This window comes from Misgurnus anguillicaudatus, chromosome 10 (assembly GCF_027580225.2).
Source record: "Misgurnus anguillicaudatus chromosome 10, ASM2758022v2, whole genome shotgun sequence".
NCBI classification, from domain to species: Eukaryota; Metazoa; Chordata; class Actinopteri; order Cypriniformes; family Cobitidae; genus Misgurnus; species Misgurnus anguillicaudatus.
This window is the reverse complement of record NC_073346.2, coordinates 22,412,032-22,429,896: the sequence shown is the minus strand read 5'-3', so window position 1 is coordinate 22,429,896 and position 17,865 is coordinate 22,412,032. Positions and strand designations below refer to the sequence as shown.

At 40.4% G+C, this 17,865-nt stretch overlaps 1 protein-coding gene across 1 annotated transcript in view; it reads right to left on the bottom strand.

Moving 5' to 3' along the window:
- jarid2a (jumonji and AT-rich interaction domain containing 2a) overlaps nt 1-17,865 on the bottom strand; it is a 45,686-nt gene that overhangs the window by 3,858 nt on the left and 23,963 nt on the right. The window contains exons 6-16 of the mRNA XM_055210052.2: nt 14,461-14,630; nt 11,909-12,911; nt 7,310-7,788; nt 7,061-7,153; nt 6,849-6,967; nt 3,418-3,488; nt 3,191-3,305; nt 2,991-3,096; nt 2,691-2,873; nt 2,412-2,536; nt 783-957 (exon numbers count right to left, since the gene is read on the bottom strand). Of these exons, the coding sequence (XP_055066027.2) occupies nt 783-957; nt 2,412-2,536; nt 2,691-2,873; nt 2,991-3,096; nt 3,191-3,305; nt 3,418-3,488; nt 6,849-6,967; nt 7,061-7,153; nt 7,310-7,788; nt 11,909-12,911; nt 14,461-14,630 (2,639 nt within the window). The remainder of the gene's footprint in view (nt 1-782; nt 958-2,411; nt 2,537-2,690; nt 2,874-2,990; nt 3,097-3,190; nt 3,306-3,417; nt 3,489-6,848; nt 6,968-7,060; nt 7,154-7,309; nt 7,789-11,908; nt 12,912-14,460; nt 14,631-17,865) is intronic.

The following is a 17,865-nucleotide window of genomic DNA, read 5'->3' as shown; positions in this document are numbered from 1 at the left end:
TTATTTAAAAAAAAAATCTTGCACTAACATATCTTAAACGTATATCAGTGCCATTGTTTTGTCTCAAGATGCACACCAGTATTGTTTATTGTAAGGTATGTTTGTAAAAACTATTTAAATGTCCTAATATAACTAAGGCCTAGTTCTGGATTAATGTAAACCCTGTTTGGGAAACTGCCCCTATAACGCAGATCACTTGACTGCAGACTTAGAAAATCTGAGCATAGTGATTTCTGTACCTTAACATAAGACACTCTGTGAGACTGTGACACACTACAAGGCTGTGTCTGAAATTCTTCCCTATAGCCTTAAATAGTGCGCTATTTGAGGGGACAGCCATTTTGTAGTGGTGTCTGAAAATTGTTGTGGACATTATTGCGTGCACAATCCCGGTGTACACAACTGATGTACTCAATGGCAAGCTGTTACCCTTCACTGTGAGGTGCGTGCCAGATTAAGTCCCGCGTCTCGACACAAGATGGCGCAGCGTTTCTGAAGCTTGATGTCGGAATTCACTCATTTCATTCACTCAATAAAATGGACTGTATTACTTGACTAATGTGAGGAATAGTGAAAAAGGGTATATAGGGGGATATTTCGGACATAGCCTGATACATACTGTGAGATCTCATTTGTAATTTTTTTTTAAACTGTTCCATTTTATAAAATTCAATGGGTGGACAAGTTTTTCTGAGTTATAAATAAATTATACAAATGGATATTGTGGTATACAATTAAATGCAAAACATAAGGAGAATATTAAAATTTTCTCCTAAATTTACCATGGAGAGGTAACACAGATGCTGACACACTTGGCAGCGCCTGTCAGCTGTGTCTTCTGTAAACCTCGAGCGTTGCTGCTTCTTGTCTACAGAAGATTCGCAGTGTGTGCCATAGCGCGCAGACAGACGGAGCCCGGCCTCGAACAGATCCCTGCGCTGTCTTATCTCTGCATCCCTGAAAAACATCCAAAAGGCATTTTACTTAAGATTTATAGAGTGTTTCTAAGGTCCTGTAGCTCAGAAATCAGCTCAAAAGAGACAGCCCACTTTTTCAAGAACCTGTTATTCAGTTCCCTAAACAGTTTTAACATTTTTAAATAAAAGAGTTCTGAGCTATAAACCAAACCAGCCGGCTCTGAGATAAGCAAAAACAGGTGTTAAAGCAAAAAAGGTGCTAAAGGATATTTAAAGGAGTGGTTCAATGGTATTTCATGCATTCTGACTTATTAACACAGTTATAGAGTTGTTTCCTCATGCTAAATGTAGGCAAAGTGTCAAAAAAGCAGTTGGGCGTGTTACAGAGTATATCTGTGCTGAATGCACTTCGCCAGGGTTCGTACAAGTTTCTGAAAGTTTTTTTCGATTACGGCTCCAGCTGACGTTTCAGGGGTTTCTATACGTATCACTTCTTTGTATGGGCACTTCCCCCGGAAAACCCCAACCACCCATCAATCAGCGGGAGACGCTAGAACTTGCAAATATCTTATCACGCGACACAGCTTTGTTTAATTTCAAAACTCAACAATGGCACGAATGAAGAAGTGTGTTTTTGGATGTAAGGAGAAGAAATCCAGCCTTATGACAACAATGGATATAGTTTATTATCCTGGGTAGCAGCGGAGTTTTGCGTGTGTGTTTGATGCGCTAGATTTCATTGAAAAGTCCCAACCGGGTCATGAGTTGCATGCGGTAAAAGAGACTCTGATTAAACTAAATACTCTTCGGAGATATAAAGCATGTAATACTACTCTAAAGGTACTTCAGATTAACATCAGAAATGCAGAAACAGCGTGTGTTATGTGAGCTTTAAAGGTGCAGTGTGTAGATTTTAGCGGCATCTAGTGGTGAGGTTACATATTGCACAATTCCCTTTCGAAGCACAGAGAAGCTACGATAGCCATCACTGGACAAACATGTTATCATCTGAGACAACATAGTGACAAACACACTCTGTAGAGCAGTTTGTCCATTTAGGGCTATGTAGAAACATGATGGTGCAAAATGGCGGCTTCCATGTAAGGGGACCCGCGGTGTATGTAGATAAAAATGTCTCATTCTAAGGTAATAAAAACAATGCAATTTATTTTGTAAGGTCTTTATACACCACTAAAAACATAGTTATCTATATTATATTGTCAAAAGATCCTTATAAAATGTCCACACTTCACCTTTAAATGAACTAGACATTCCATGATGCACTGCGTCCAATGTAATAAAAGAATAATGGTACAATATAGGCTTGTATAAAAAGGTTTATATGCTAAGATTAAAATGCACAATGAGTGTAAAAATAAACTGCAAGGAAAAGTACAAAAAATGAATGTTTCATGGGAGACTTTGCCAACCGGTGTTCAATAAAATAGACCAAACAAGCCGTTGAGTGTGTTTTAAAGTGATAGTAAAGCCCACCTGAGATCTTTAAAGAGAACGGAGACTGCATTCAAAAGCTGTTTGTTTCCGCGCTCAGATGTAGCAATCTGATAGATGAGTTTCTCTGTGGAGAAAGGCTCCTCTATTCGACGCCTTTTAAGATCCTGCAAGGTAAATGCGACACACAATTGTGAAAGTTAGAGGCAGAGGCGAACTCACGCAGGGCAGAGGAAAAACCTCACTTACAAAAATAAAACTCTGAGCTAAACCAAGCCAAGCTCCGGCTGACTTTGTCCGTCCCTGCGTCGAGTCTCTCACCTTAGCTGCCTCGTAGCCCAGTTTCATCCACTGGGGGTTGGCGAAGTGCACTGTCTCAGAGACACTGTAGCCACAACACACCTTAGACACAAAGGTCCCTGGGAAACATACCATAAACTGACCGCTCTGTTGCACTGTCCGGTACACTTTCACCCCCTTTTGACGGAGCACCTCTGGAGAAATCTGTTGTAGAAGTAAAACAATGAATGAGATGAAACGAAGGCAACATTTGGGAGAACTTTTTGCTTGCAGTTTATTGATTTTCAGTGAATTTCATAGTGCACAACATCTCTCTTTTACCATAATGTTCCTCTCTAACATCTCCAGCCCGGGCGTCCCATTAGCCTGCAGCAGTGTGTGTACTATTTTGTCAAGTTTCGATTGCTCTTCAGCTGGAATACAGTACCTAAAGGAAAGAGACATTATTTATTCTGTAACTTCCCTCTAGTTTATATACAACAAATGTCTTCAGTTAATATTAGGTATTTAACAACTCTTACCAAATGCAGTCAGCACCAGTGTGTAGGTAATCTATATAAGGAAGGCTGTTTTGGTCCCGGCACCAGCATGAGGTAGAAAAAACCATGCCTATGTTCAGCCAGGGGATGGTCACTCCTGCACAAAACAAAGATTGGGATGTTACTTACACTACTGAACTATAGTGTACATAATAAGTTTGTATTTTATGCAAGAAAGTTCAGTTTTTGTAAGGCAACGTTGATGTTACCTGGCACAGCACCAAGATGACGTAAGATGGATCCTGAGTTATTGGAAAGGACAGTAAGATTCCATCCATGCCTTCAGTATGAGACAAACACATTAGAGGTATGCAAACAATTAAACCAAAGATAAACAACAGAAAATAGATTTATAGATTTCTTCATGTTTTTGTGCGTAACAGTTTACAATAAGATTGTATATGTTAGCATAGGTTAATGTTTTTATAAACATTTATATACCTTGTGACCCAGCGTGTGAACTCCAGGCTAAAGTCTAGTATAATCGAATTATGAGTTATGAGCATCAACGTTTGATTCCCATCATAGACTTTACTTTAATTTCATTCTTTGACGTCTTAGTCAATATTAAAAATATCAAGGTTATATTTACACAAAATGTTCTTTAGATTATGTTAATGTTTCTGAAACTGGGGGGTGTGTTACATGGTGCCAGACGGCCCCAGTTTTATGACATTTTATGACAATTCTGTGTAATTAAACATCAGAAAAATACAGATACCAACCTACAGCACTACACAATTTAAATGTTTTGTTTAATTCAAATTCTAAATTTGAAAGAGAATCTAAGCGAATCTGTGTGACGTCACTTTTTGTTGATGTTTGAACTGTTTTCAAACAAACGGAGCATAGCTAACTCCTCCCCCTCCCTTCCGTGCTTTCATGAACGTGCCTAACCCCCACCCTCAAATCCTTCTTGTCGTTCATTGGCTGGAACACTTTGTAATGGTTTCTGTTTGTAGGTTTGGCCAATTTGTTTTTATTGCAGTTTGTGAAGCCTGGGCTGTCTACAGAGATCGCGTTTTTTTAACAGTTTGATCAGCGGAAAGGCAGCAAGCAGATAGTGAGGAGATGTTTGCTGTATGTAACAAAAAAATGTGTTATGGTCTAAAACGCGTGAATTCGCTTAGAGCACCTTTAAGTAACATGAACAAACAAAACAATTTTTAAAGTAAATTTCACATGGAGTTTTAAGCAATTTATGCAATTGCTTAAAATTCCATGTAAAATGTACTTAAAAAGTGGGATGCACTATATTTTTAAGTTAAGTGTATTATTTTTACTGATTAGTTTTCAGCATTTATTAATTCTTGTTAATGTTAGTTAATGTCAACACAGTTATTTATGTTAGTCCATGCTGCATTAGTTGTTGTTAGCAGTTACAACGCTTGATTTTATATATTAGTTAGACTTGCACCGATATATCGGCCAATAATACTTGCTATGCTTCTTAATGAATTATGATGAAATGCCGCTACGTCCAAAAGCCAGAGGGCGCTCTCGTGCGCTGCAGACGAGTACCTATACGCACACAGCTATGACACGCAGCTCCAGGAAATGGCTTAAAGTGTATGTTGCAGGTTAACCACCACTGTCGATTAATGGGTACATAAATCACTCAAGATATGTGTATAATTTTTAAAATGTCTCAAAAATGGTCTTAAAGACCACTTTTTTTTACGTTTTTGGTATTAACGGTTTTTTTTAACGCAATTCTGCGATGACGTCACGTTGGGGAGAAGTGGAGACAGACTCAGCCAGAGCAATAGAGATAGATGAGACATTTATTGCTGTTTAATACTTACGTATATAATTGGAAATCATATATACATCGTAGGAAATATATAATGTGTTATACTGCAAAGTTACCTTGCTAATTATTATTTATGATATATGTGGAGATAAATAAAACTTCGCAAATCTGCTGATTTGATCCATTCATGTCCTGACCACCAGGCTAGAGATTTTTAAACATCCTTAATCCACACTTACTAGTCTATCAAATAATATCTCAAATATATTGTTTTGTGAAATAAAAGGATGCTTTGTTATATTGTTTATGCGATTATAACGAATCACACGATCATTTTATACGCAGCAGCAGTCAGCAGCTGCAGCACACTCGGATCCGACCGCATACATACTGTAATAAACAGGCGTTCGGCGGCTTTTTACATCACGACAGGCTAAGCCATTTGAGGAGGAACCGCTCATTGATCACCGTATTTTTATAAATCCTGTACATGTTTGGACCTGCCGAACAGGTTGAGCACTTTTATATACTTTATTGAGCAGAGAGGCTGCCTGCACAGTTTGACCAGCGGGCTGCGGGAACCGGCGCACATCACGCCGCCAGACGGTGTTGCTAATATAACTCGAAATGTATAACTATTATCAGATCGGCCCGGGAAAGTCCCGACTCTCTCGATTGCCATTCCGCTAGAAAGTGAGTGCGTTTGGGTCTCTGGTCCCCGCGAACAGACGTGACGTGCTTCACTCACCTTCCAGGATTAGAGACATGCTGCCAAAACCGTTTGTGCTGAAGATCGCATAAAGTTACACCCATTTCAGGCAGGATCATGGACCCCCTCAAGCCAGCATGCACGAGTATGTTAATTGTTTGTTTACTTTCTACACGAAGATATGCTAACCTTATGCTATCTGGCTGTCTGCCTATCTCTCTATACTAGCCTATCCATCTGTCTGTCTGTCTATCTTATCTATCTTATCTATCTATCTATCTATCTATCTATCTATCTATCTATCTATCTATCTATCTATCTATCTATCTATCTATCTATCTATCTATCTATCTATCTATCTATCTATCTATCTATCTATCTATCTATCTATCTATCTATCTATCTATCTATGTATGTATCTATCTATCTATCTATCTATCTATGTATGTATGTATGTATGTATGTATGTATGTATGTATGTATTTATCTATTATCTGCGCTATCAGAACTGTACTTTACTCGTCTTTCTATAGTCATTCTCAATGGTGTCAAGGCGGCTTTGGTAAATTCTCTCCCCAGCGTGACGTCATACAGTGCGTTGTGGGGGAAAGGAGAATCATTGCAAACCACTGTACTTTTTCATACTTTTTCGGGTTTTGTGATACCCAACAACATAAAATACAATGGATAACAGTCTAAATGTTTATTATCAACAAGCAAATTGCACAAATTCGTTGAAAAATTTTACCTGCAAAACGCCCTTTAAGGATATATTTATATTGCTGTTCTTCAAACCTTTTCAGGTATTTTCATGATAATAAAGAATATGTATGATTATGTTTGACGAGTGTTGTTTTTTCAAATGCATGTTATAAACGACTCAAACTAACAGTGATTTCTGATTAAGGACTTACAGATCAAAAGCCGTAGTACATGAAATAGCTGTGAATATTATCGCCTTTGCGATTTAGCATAGTTATCGGCCACGTATTATTAGTGTATATCGGCATTTATCGGTGCACCCCTAATATTAGTAAATGCTGAAATTTAACATGAACTAAGATGAATACAAGTACTGTTTATTGTGAGTTTATGTTGACTAATGCATGAACTAATTGTAAACAAATACAACCTTATTGTAAAGTTCCTATTTTATTATCCTCAGCTTAAGCCCTTACTTTGAAAATGGCTCAGACTTTCCCACAGGAAATCCACTCCCATGAGTCTTCGTGTCAACTCTCCCACAATGGACAGCAACATGGCATTCTTTCTCCTCAACCAATCTCCAATACTCCTTCTCTAAGTGGACATAAAATAAGCACTGGTAAACATCTGCGTTTACTCTTTAAAGAAATCTTTTTGACGACAGCTTGTTAATATAAATATGTACCTCTATTTCCGCAGTGTCGGGCTCTTTGCTGAAGCACATGTTCATGGTGTTCCTGGCTGCTCTGTAAAATGTTGTAAGAGAGAACGATTTCCCCTGTGAAACATAACAGCACATACCGAACAAGCAGTTAGATAAAGTGAGTATATAAAATTCTATATATATATACTATTTCCCTTTTAAATACAAAAGTGAAAAGATTGCTCTACCGAGTAATTAAAAAACGGGTGTAAACCAATAAAACGAGCATACCCTATATGTGCACTTGGATTGATCACTTAAAACGGCCTCTTCACCCCCTTTCTTCTCTAGTCTTCTCAGCCGCCCGCTCTTCCCCATAGGGTCCAACTCTCTGAGATGTTCACGCGGTCCGCTCCTGTGCAACGCCCCATTCACCAAGCCGTTTTTTGGCTCGCAGCGTGGAAGCAGCAGAGCGGCATGCTGGGATATATCTCCCTGACCTTCCAGGGGTCCGCTTCTTCTCTCCAGACTCTGCTTCTCTGCCAGCACCTCCTTCTCCAAATGAGCCCTCTGGGCTGGTGATAGGGAGTCGTATGAAAGCAGGTACTGGCAGTAAGCCTCTTGTATCTTAGCCAGACGATCTTGTGCGGAGCGTGGGATGCCCAGCAGATCGGCAATCCGGCCCCATGTTTTTAAGTCTGTCACCTGCTGCATGCCTCCCATTTCATTTAGAAGCTGGAAGAATCGGGCGAGATCTAACTCACACCCACCTAACAGGACGCAAAAAGATGATTTCAGTGACAATTTCAGATTAGGCATAGTCCATAATATTGACCATCTGATACGTATTGCTCCCAAAGCTATCATTTCTTGATCTGGTAAGTTTTAATTTGGCAGGGCCACAATTATTATCAAAACTACAAGAGAAGAAAATGAGAGTGTGTAAAGCGTGAATAAAAAATACTCACAAACCATCATGAATTCAACAACCTAATTAATATAAAAGACACTCAAGTTATTACAGTTTTGCTTCATTTTTCTCTCTAAATGTGTATACACATGGCTCCATTATTCACAGCTCATATTAAAGCCCGTCTGGTCTTGACAGGAGACAACATGGTCACTGTTTGAGCGGCACACAGAAAGAACGTATTGAAGTTGGCAGAAAGAAGGCACTGCTGTCTGGCACCGGCAAATTTATTTTCCCACTCGGACAACAAGAGACGGGAGTAAGCTGCCTATTTGAGTTCTGGCTGTGTGACAGACAGTCAGCGTGATCTTTTTAAGGGAAGCTGTTCATTTTGGCACGGGCTGGAAATCAATCCACACTGGAGAGGTCAGATACTAAATGACCAATAGATGTGCACTTAAAATAGAGCCGTGCAGATCATAAGCAATATGAGAGTATGCAGTTGGATGTTATTACAGCACAAAAATGCCATTTATTGTCTGAGCAAGCACACTAATCGGATTTACTTTGCCAATTTCAGGCTGTTGTGCTCTACGTTGATGTACTGTAATAGAGGTATAAATAAAATTCAAGAGCTCTATGTAATGCGCATACAACTACACTGCTTAAATCATTTTCAATATCTGCATTCCAGTAAAAACATCATTAAAACAATATAAATAAACTTGACAAGCAGGTCTCAAGATGTTATCATGAAAATTTCCTGATAATTTACTCTCACTCCCTCAGTCACTCCCTCAGTTTTTCTCCATATAGTGGACTTTAATTGAACCCAGTGGTTTAAAGCACAACTTCTCATCTTGCACCAGCCCTGGGATGCGCGTGCGCGACCTATCACGTCGAAAGGTCTCATATTATGTATGCGAAATTACCACTCCAGTGTGGAGAAGGAAGTTGTTTTATGTGGAATGACACTAATTAATGTATTTGTGTCACTTTACGGTTTAAAATGGTTCGTTGTGACCTTTTAACATGATTATGCAAGGTCGCGCATGCGCATCCCAGGGCCAGTGCAAGACGAAAAGAAAATGTTTATTTATTTTTTGGCAAAACTTATGATCGTTTTTACTAGATAAGACCCTTAGGTAGCGTGCACACCAAAGCTTTTAAACGCGTCTAAAAATGCCATGCGGACGCAAACTGCTAGCTTTTTTCAGCCGACCGCCAGCTTTCTTTATAGATATATACACTAGATGTCGCCCTGGGGTTCTAAGCATGCGTCAAAACCGCCGCCATCCTGGAACAGGGGTCTTGTCATCGGAAGTAGCTAGGTAAAGCTGCTATCTCCGCCTGTACTTCATGGACGATGCCGGACTTTTGTGCTGCGTATGGATGTTAGGCCTACTAGCGCTATGCATTATAGTTAAAAAAGAATAAGTAGATTTTAATAATATCAAAACTTTATTTTTTTTCTGGACTCAATGCTAAATACATGTCTGACTTTTGAAACGAGAATCAAGAAAATCGCATTCATGACGATTTATGGTGATTTTATTTCCGTTACACTATTGCCTACAATGACGCTGATGCGGGGCTACGCTGTTTCAAGATGGCAGCTCTATTTGACGCATTCATTCCAATGAACCGCCGTAACCAAGGCGACATCTAGTGTACATATCTATGAGCTTTTTTCAGCTGAGCGCTTTGGTTCCTATGATACTTCTGTTTTGTTTATCAGTCATTGTACGATGCGCAAGTTGGTTGTTGTGATGTTTATCCCGCCCCTCCTCCATTGTGATTGGATGGCCGTGTGAGTACCGACATTGACGAGCTGAGCGCCAGCTTTCAGAGCCTTTTGAATTTGCATTGAAACTGCAATTTGGACCTTCGAACCATTGGGTTCAATTGAAGCGTACTGGCAAGAATAAACAGCGGTGGGTTTAAATAGGCGGTATCAGGAGTTGATTGGTGGATCGACGACTGACGTCACACAGGATCATTAAGATTGACAGGAAAGGTGTCCAATGGCCGGGATCTGAGAAGACAGACAGCGGAGAAGAGAAAGAGAGAACAAAAAAACACAGAAAACCAACAAACAACAGAGCACGTAACATCCACTATAATGGAGAAAAATCCTGGAATGTTTTCCTCAAAAAAAGTCATTTCTTTACGACTAAATAAAGAAAGACATAAGCATCTTAGATGACATGGGGGTGAGTAAATTATCAGGAAATTTTCTTATGAAGGTGGAGTAATCCTTTAATTAAAAAATATCTAGCCTCAATAACAGAAACCTCAATATCTCATTTAAAATAGTTTTTTTTGTTGCCGCACATCAATAACTTATTGGTGCTAGTCACTGGAGAGTCGATAATTTATCAACATGTCGCCATATTTGAATTTACCTCTCAGATCGATACATTTTAGAATGATACATGACATATTGATTATTAAAGGTCACGTTCTTCCTGATCCCATTTTTCAAACTTTAGTTAGTGTGTAATGTTGCTGTTAGAGCATAAATAATACCTGCAAAATGATAAAGCTCAAAGTTCACTGCCAGGCGATATATTTCCTTTAACAGAATTTGCCTTTCAAAGCCTACAGCGAACGGCTGGTTTGGACTACAGCCCTCTACTTCCTGCTTTAATGACGTCACTAGAACAGTTTTCTGACTAAACTCCGCCCACAGGAATACGTCAGTCGGCAGCTAAGCTAACGGCAAGCTAAGCTGCTATCGAATCACAAAACACTACCCAAACTACACAATCTCGATATGTATTTCTGAAGGAGGGACTTTATAGAACAATGAAGACATCAGCCTGGTTTGAGTACAGTGAAAACAGCGCTATACAGATAAGTAAATTGTGTGAAAAATAATGTGTTTTTTTACACGTGAAAAATGAACACATGTTATATTGCACACTGTAAACACAATTAAAGCTTCAAAAACACAGAAAGAACGGGACCTTTAAACAACCCAAATCTATGAATAGTTTTCTCTCACAAAATATGGTTTAACTTTAGACGCATATTAACCCGGTGAGGTCATTTGAATTACTTAAATGATGAATGAATGTGCTTTTTAAAGCTTCATCATTTAAATACAAAATTATTTGTATGTGTTAACCAAAAAGAAAGGAAGTCATGTAGATCCGGGATTGCATAATGAACTATTCCTTTAAGATTTAGGGTGCGTCTCATTTCTCTGTCTTACCCCTTCCCCTTACCCCTTCACCTCGGTTTTGCGCGTTCATGTGAGGCGAAGTGGTGTCTCAATTCTCAGTTTGATCAAGGGCTAGGGCCAAGGCGTAGGGATACATAGCCCTTGAAACGAAGTGTGATAAGGAGCACACTTGAAAGAGAGGGGTAAACGTTAACGTAGGAATATCTCAGGAGAGCCGGCATCAAGACGTTTTATTGATGAACGTCGAACTGTCAAGGAGTCGCACAAAAGAAAGTAACGTTATTTTCTGCATTTTAATTGAGATTATATTATGACACTCATGTTTTATGATACTTTTAATAAAATGTTCAAGCGGTTTTAATTGTAATGTTTTTGTTTTGAATCACTAGTTAAGGCGCTAGCTAGCAGCTTAGTTATGCGCTATTTGTGGAGCTCCGCTCAGGCAATCGATACCACAACCTGAGACAACGGCATCTTCTTTGTTTGTCAACGCTTGTCTGTTTACATAGCAGCCAGTTAGCGGCAAGGGAAGGTGACGCAAACGGTAATCGAGTGGTGTCTCATTTTTTAGACGAACGATCTGTCTTACCCCTTTCCCCTTTACTCGGTTTCGAGGGGCAAGGGGAAGACGAAGACAAAGGGGAAGGGGTAAGACAGAGAAATGAGATTGGCCCTTAGTGCAGTGTAAACTTTTATGCCTTTGGCAAACTGCTAAATATACCAAATTGACTAAATACTTTCCTTTATACCGACTGTAGTACGATACAGTACAGTACATGCAAGTTGACCATACCTATTAGTGGAGGCTCCTCCATATTAATGCCTTGTGTCCTCAGATGTTTCCGGATGCAAGACAGTTGCTGTACATTTGGGCCCCAGCGTCTGCCCAGCTTGTGCACGTGCTGCACGTACGAGACAAACCGCATCTCCTCTTTAAGTTTACACTCGGGACGCCAGCCTGCTGGCGGAACAACCCGGTACAACCCGAACGGTTCTGCTTGTTCCCGCACAAACTCCATGAAAGCCAGAGGGTCCTGAAATTCCCTTGCACCAGGATAGAAAACGGGAACCTCTGTCATCTCCGTCGCCTCCGCAACAGTACCACGCCTACCTCGCTCTTTGTCTGTGGCACTTTTAGGCTCAACTGTGTCGAGGGGTTCGGTTTTATTAGTAGGATTGACTTGTTTTACAGAATTGTTTGTTTTTGGGGGGTTGGCTGGTTTCAAAATGTCTTGAGTTGAGGTAGCGGGGCTGTTCTTGGCCAGAACTGTGGCTTTACAGTGTGTCTGTTTGGTGAGCAGAAGCTTTTCCGCAACGGTCCGTTTGGGTCTTTGCGATCCTGACGTTTGCGGTTCCACCTTTTTAGCATGGCTACGGGGCACCGGTCTCTTCTGAGCTGCTTTTCGACTCCGGGTCTCCAAGGGAAGGACTTCCACTTTGACCTTTTTAACCTCAACCTCTGCTCCCATCTCCAGCTGCCTTTTCGACGGTCTCAGTCCATTTCGTCTGGGTGGGAACGCACCGGTTCCACACAGCCTCCCGGCGGTGGCTGGCGATAGCACCTGTTTTTGCATCTTGGCGTGGCTGGTTTGAGCTTTTCCTGAGTTGGAGCGTTGAGAGCTGAGCTGCCGTGTTTGTGCGCTCAGGCTGAGTTTGGCCTCTTTGAGCAGTCTGGCTTTGGTGTAAGTCACATGGCCCTTGGGGTATTTCACAGCTTTGGTCAGGGGGGTGCGGAGTTCTCTCGTCTTTCTGGAGTTGACAGCCGAGGTTCCCGATGTTCCGTTCATTTTGGAGGACTGAGAGATGAAACAAAATCAATACTTTTGTAATGTTTTTCATTTACAGTATCATTTAAAATGTACTGTTTGAGTCAAAATGCAATACTGCATAAGGCCTGTTAGTAACATGGATCGACAATAAATAAGTATCACAGACAAAATACAAGTACCATCTGCCAGCTAAAGATTTGAATTTTTGTTGTATTATTTCTACAGATGCACAGCTTCTCTAACATCATTTTAAAATTATAAATTGTTTGATTAAACAATTTGTAGTGTGATAAAATAGACAGATGATAGCTAAATTTCACCAGTTGGACATACTGTTGTTGTCACAGCTGTGATGCAACTGCAAACTGGGTGCTAAAATCTATCCTAATGTAATAAGGGCCCAGATTTAATTCTGCATTTACATTTAGCATATTTCAACTGAAAGACGTGTGATTTTGATTTTGGTCTGCTTGTAATACAATTTAATACTGAAATAGTGTATCTAATTGATAGACAGATAATCACTAAATGCTGTTTTTCCGCAGTGTCAGTTTAAACAGCCAGGCACTGCATGAAAATCTTAAGTTACTTAACTATTGGCATAGAAGTTACACACCATCTGCACAAAACCTTTATTTTCTCTAAAAGTGAGCATATTCCTCCGCTAGGGGGCTCAGTGGAGCCGTTCTTTCATCGGGAGCTCGTGCACGTGACCTGGGCCATGTACTATTATTGTTCCGTCTACATGCAGTTGGGGGGATGGGAGGACATGAATTGGTCCAAAGCCAAACTTCTTGTTAGAAATCACAAGATATCTACGAAATGGCCACCAATCGGAGACACAGTTCGTGTTTATAAAAACTGGACCTAATCCCGAATATGTGGCACTCCCACAATCTACTGGATGTGAGTTTACGTGTGGAGAGGGGGTTTGGTTGGAGGAGGAATGACATCATGTGTTGCTATAGGCCGGCTGCAGGATGGTAAGGGTAAACCAAACGCCATGCTGCACTGCACGACCATAGACAGCTTGGCAGGAGGGGAGGAAATTTAGGTGAGCATTTACAAACGGGTCTATATAGTCTCCATTATCTCACCGCTCTGTACCGACTAAATGGACAGACATGGATGAAAGACACAGTAATACACGGACAAATCGAATGGCGCATTTTTAACATTATTTATTATTGACTCATAATAAGCATTATTCTAAAAGCAATATTTGTAGTCTGTAAGGCAAACAAAAAGCAGCACAGAAATAAAATACATAAAGCTAATTCTTATAATGAATGTCTTAAAACCTGGGATCTTTCAATCCATGGTTGGGTCAAATATGACATTTTGTATGTTAATTTAATGCAACAGTTGGGTTTACCCTAACCATGGACAAACCAACATTTTTACTTAAAAGAGATTTTGGATTATAAAGCCATAGCATACTGTAAAGTGACTCGGTAGCTCTTTGGAACAACACCAGGGTTGGATAAATTATGACACTTATGCGTTTTCATTTTTGGGCATACCCCAGGGCAATGCTAACACGTAGTTTAGAGCATAAAGAAAAAACAAGACATACCTGTTGTTTTTGTTCCTGAACAGACCTGCAGGGCCGTAAATTGTGTGTAGAGGAACTTCTAGCTAATGTTATAGAGTTTTTCTCCTTCCCCTGGATTCCCTCTTTCCCTTTGGCCCTCAAACTGCTCCCGTGTTCCTCGGCAGCTCGCAATCGCATTTGTCCATTAAACACTATTAGAAGACAGAACAAAGTACTAAGTGTTAAAACAGTAAGCACATTTTGTTTTAACTGCAAACTTAACCAACAAGAAAAATATTAAATATCCAGCAGTGGCGGCAAGTGACTTCCCATCTGAGGGGCGCAAATTAAAAATGTGTTCGGAGTATCATGTGTGTTGCTCATGTTTTCAAAATATGTGTTTGTTGTGTCATGTGGACCATGTGCATTACGTGTTTTGTCAGGATGGGTGCCTTCTGCACACGCTTCAAAACGGTTTATGATAAAAGAAACGCTCACATTCACAAAATACACACAAAACACTCCCTTAACAGTAAACTCTTGATTGTGCATGAGATTATGCGAGTATCTGGCAAACGCGAGTGTCTCTTTTATCATAAACCCTTTAGACGCATCTGCAGCAGGAACTTATTTTGACAAGAAACGTGGCACATACAGATTCACTCAATGTGCCGAACACATATTTTATACACAAATTACGAACCACACACATGACGGGTTACATACATGTTGTGACAATCGTATCATGCGCCCTTGAAAAAAGAAGTCACTGGCCGCCACTGGTATCCAGCCGGATATTATCACATAATAAACTTGGACAGGATCATTAGGATCCTGACTGTGCAGAAGGATCTTTATTTATTTTCTAAAACAACTGTCTGGATGTACAATACTTATTACATAGCTACTACCAGATGAGTAAATAATTGGACACAAAATATTGATTTGAAATACCTTATTAGCTCTTTTGTAATACGAAGACGTTCGAACAAGCAAATTAGTTTAATAAATGTTTAAACATAGTCTCATATAAATTATTAATAACATACCTGTCAAGTATCCCGTTTTGGCCGGGAAAGTCCCGTATTTTACCCTTCTTTCCCGCCGTCCTCCCGTATTAGTATTTTCCCGTAAATCTCCCGTATTTTAACCTGCGTTATTACAAAAATAATAATGCCCGGGAGGAGTAATAAAAAAACATTCCCAATCCCAGATCGCTAAAGGTCCACTGATTCCGCTAATCCACTTCGTGTTTTCCCACCCGCTCCGCAGCATCTCTGTGTGCACTCTCTGCCTGGAGAGCGAAGACGACAGTTTCTGTCTGAAGTTTGTTGCATTAACAGGTAGATTTATTACATTATATCAGTTGTTAAACTGCAGAATTACTAATTTGGAAGTTTGTTTATGTATTTCTTCGGTTAATGATTTGCTGTCGGTGTTCTAAAAGTGCTAACAAGTTAGCAAGCAAACAGCAACAAAATATCCACATTATTATCGTCACAATGCTTGTCTAATGAATTAAATGTTCCCGGTCAGATCTAAGTTAACATAAACACTAAATATGCTGTTGTTGGCACACTTTGTAGACAAAAAATACAAAAAACACCAATGGCTTCACAAAATAAAGACAGAGAACGGAAAGGGAGGCTGGTAAAGGCAGTTCAACATTGCAAACATGGATTCAAAGCTCCATCAAGCCAGCAGGTAAATCATATTGAATATCTAGTGTCACACTTTAATTCTTGTTATTATATTTTCCCATTATAATCACTTGTAATCACTTGTCTAAGTTTATGCTAGTTATAGTAACAGGTGTTCAGGGAGGGCATTCCATAATCTCGGAGCAGCCGATGAGAAGGCCCTACCACCCAATCTGCAGAGCTTGGTTCTAGGGATGTTGAGAGTGTTTGTATTTGCTGATCGGAGGGTGCGTGAAGTGGTGTGATGGTTGAGGAGTTCCTGTAGGTAAAGAGGGGCATGTCCGTGAATGCACTGGTGGGTCAGAAGGGAAACCTTATATTCAATCCTGAATGAGACAGGGAGCCAGTGGAGAGATTTAAGAATGGGGGTGATGTGATCATACTTACGCACCCTCATCAGGATTCTGGCAGCGCTGTTCTGGATGTACTGTAGTCGCTGGATGCTTTTGCCGGAGATCCCGATGAGGAGTGCATTACAGTAGTCCAGCCTGGAGGAGACAAAGGCATGGACGAGCTTCTCTGCATCTGCCAGGTTGAGTAATGGGCGGAGTTTGGCAATGTTCTTGAGGTGGTAGAATGATGTCTTGCAGAGGTGTTTGATGTGGGTGTCAAAGGTGAGTTGAGAGTCCATTTTAACACCCAAATTGGTGACAGATGTGGAAAGGGTGATGTTTTGGCCAGAGAAAGTGATACTGTTAATAGTTGAAAAGCGGAGCTGATGTGGTGTGCCAATTAAGATGGCCTCCGTCTTTGAGCTATTCAACTGAAGGAAGTTGAGCTACTTCCATGTCTCTATCTCCTCCAGGCATGTGGTCAGTAAGGATGCTGGCAAGGGAGAAAACTGGAGTACCCGGGGTTAACCTACACTGACACTGTAAACCCAAAACTCTACGCAGAAAGACCTTCTCACTGTGAGGCAACAGTGCTACTCACTGAGCCACCAAAATTGTAGTATTAGGACGGCATGCACCCGAGTTCAGAAGACAGCGTTCACATCATCCAAATGTACCGAACTCTGACGTCATTCGAACCCGGGTGTGCACCAAAAGTGCTAATGTGAAAACGCCCTTAAACTGCAAAAGTATTAAAGTGGTGGTTCAATGGTATTTCATGCATTCTGACTTAAAAACACAGTTATAGAGTTGTTTCCTCATGCTAAACGTAGGCAAAGTGTCAAAAAAGCAGTTGGGTGTGTTACAGAGTATTTCTATGCAGAATGCACTTTGCCAGGGTTTGTACAAGTTTCGGAAAGTTTTTAAGATTACGGATCCAGCTGATGTTTCGGGGGTTTCTATACGTATCACTTCTTTTAATGGGCACTTCCCCCGGTAAAACCTCCGCCCACCTGTCAATCAGCCGGAGACGCTAGAACTTACAAACATCACATCATGCGACAGATTTGTTTAATTTCAAAACTCAACAATGGCACGAAAGAAAAAGTGTGTTTTTGGATGTAAGGAGAAGAAAGCCAGCCTTATGGAAACAATGGATATAGTTTATTATCCGGGGTAGCAGCAGAGTTTTGCGGGTGTTTGATGCGCTGCATGAGTTGCATGCGGTAAGACAGACTTCTGACTTATGTTGGAAATAGGCGCGTGCATATTATATAAATGACACGGACATGTAGTGAATCATAAGTTAAACAGTGTTGTATAGTGTTGCATGACTTGTACTCGCTCCTCCCGCTGTAGTAACTCCTCCTTCTTTTTTCATACGTTATCCGAAAAAATCGGTAAAGCTAATCTTT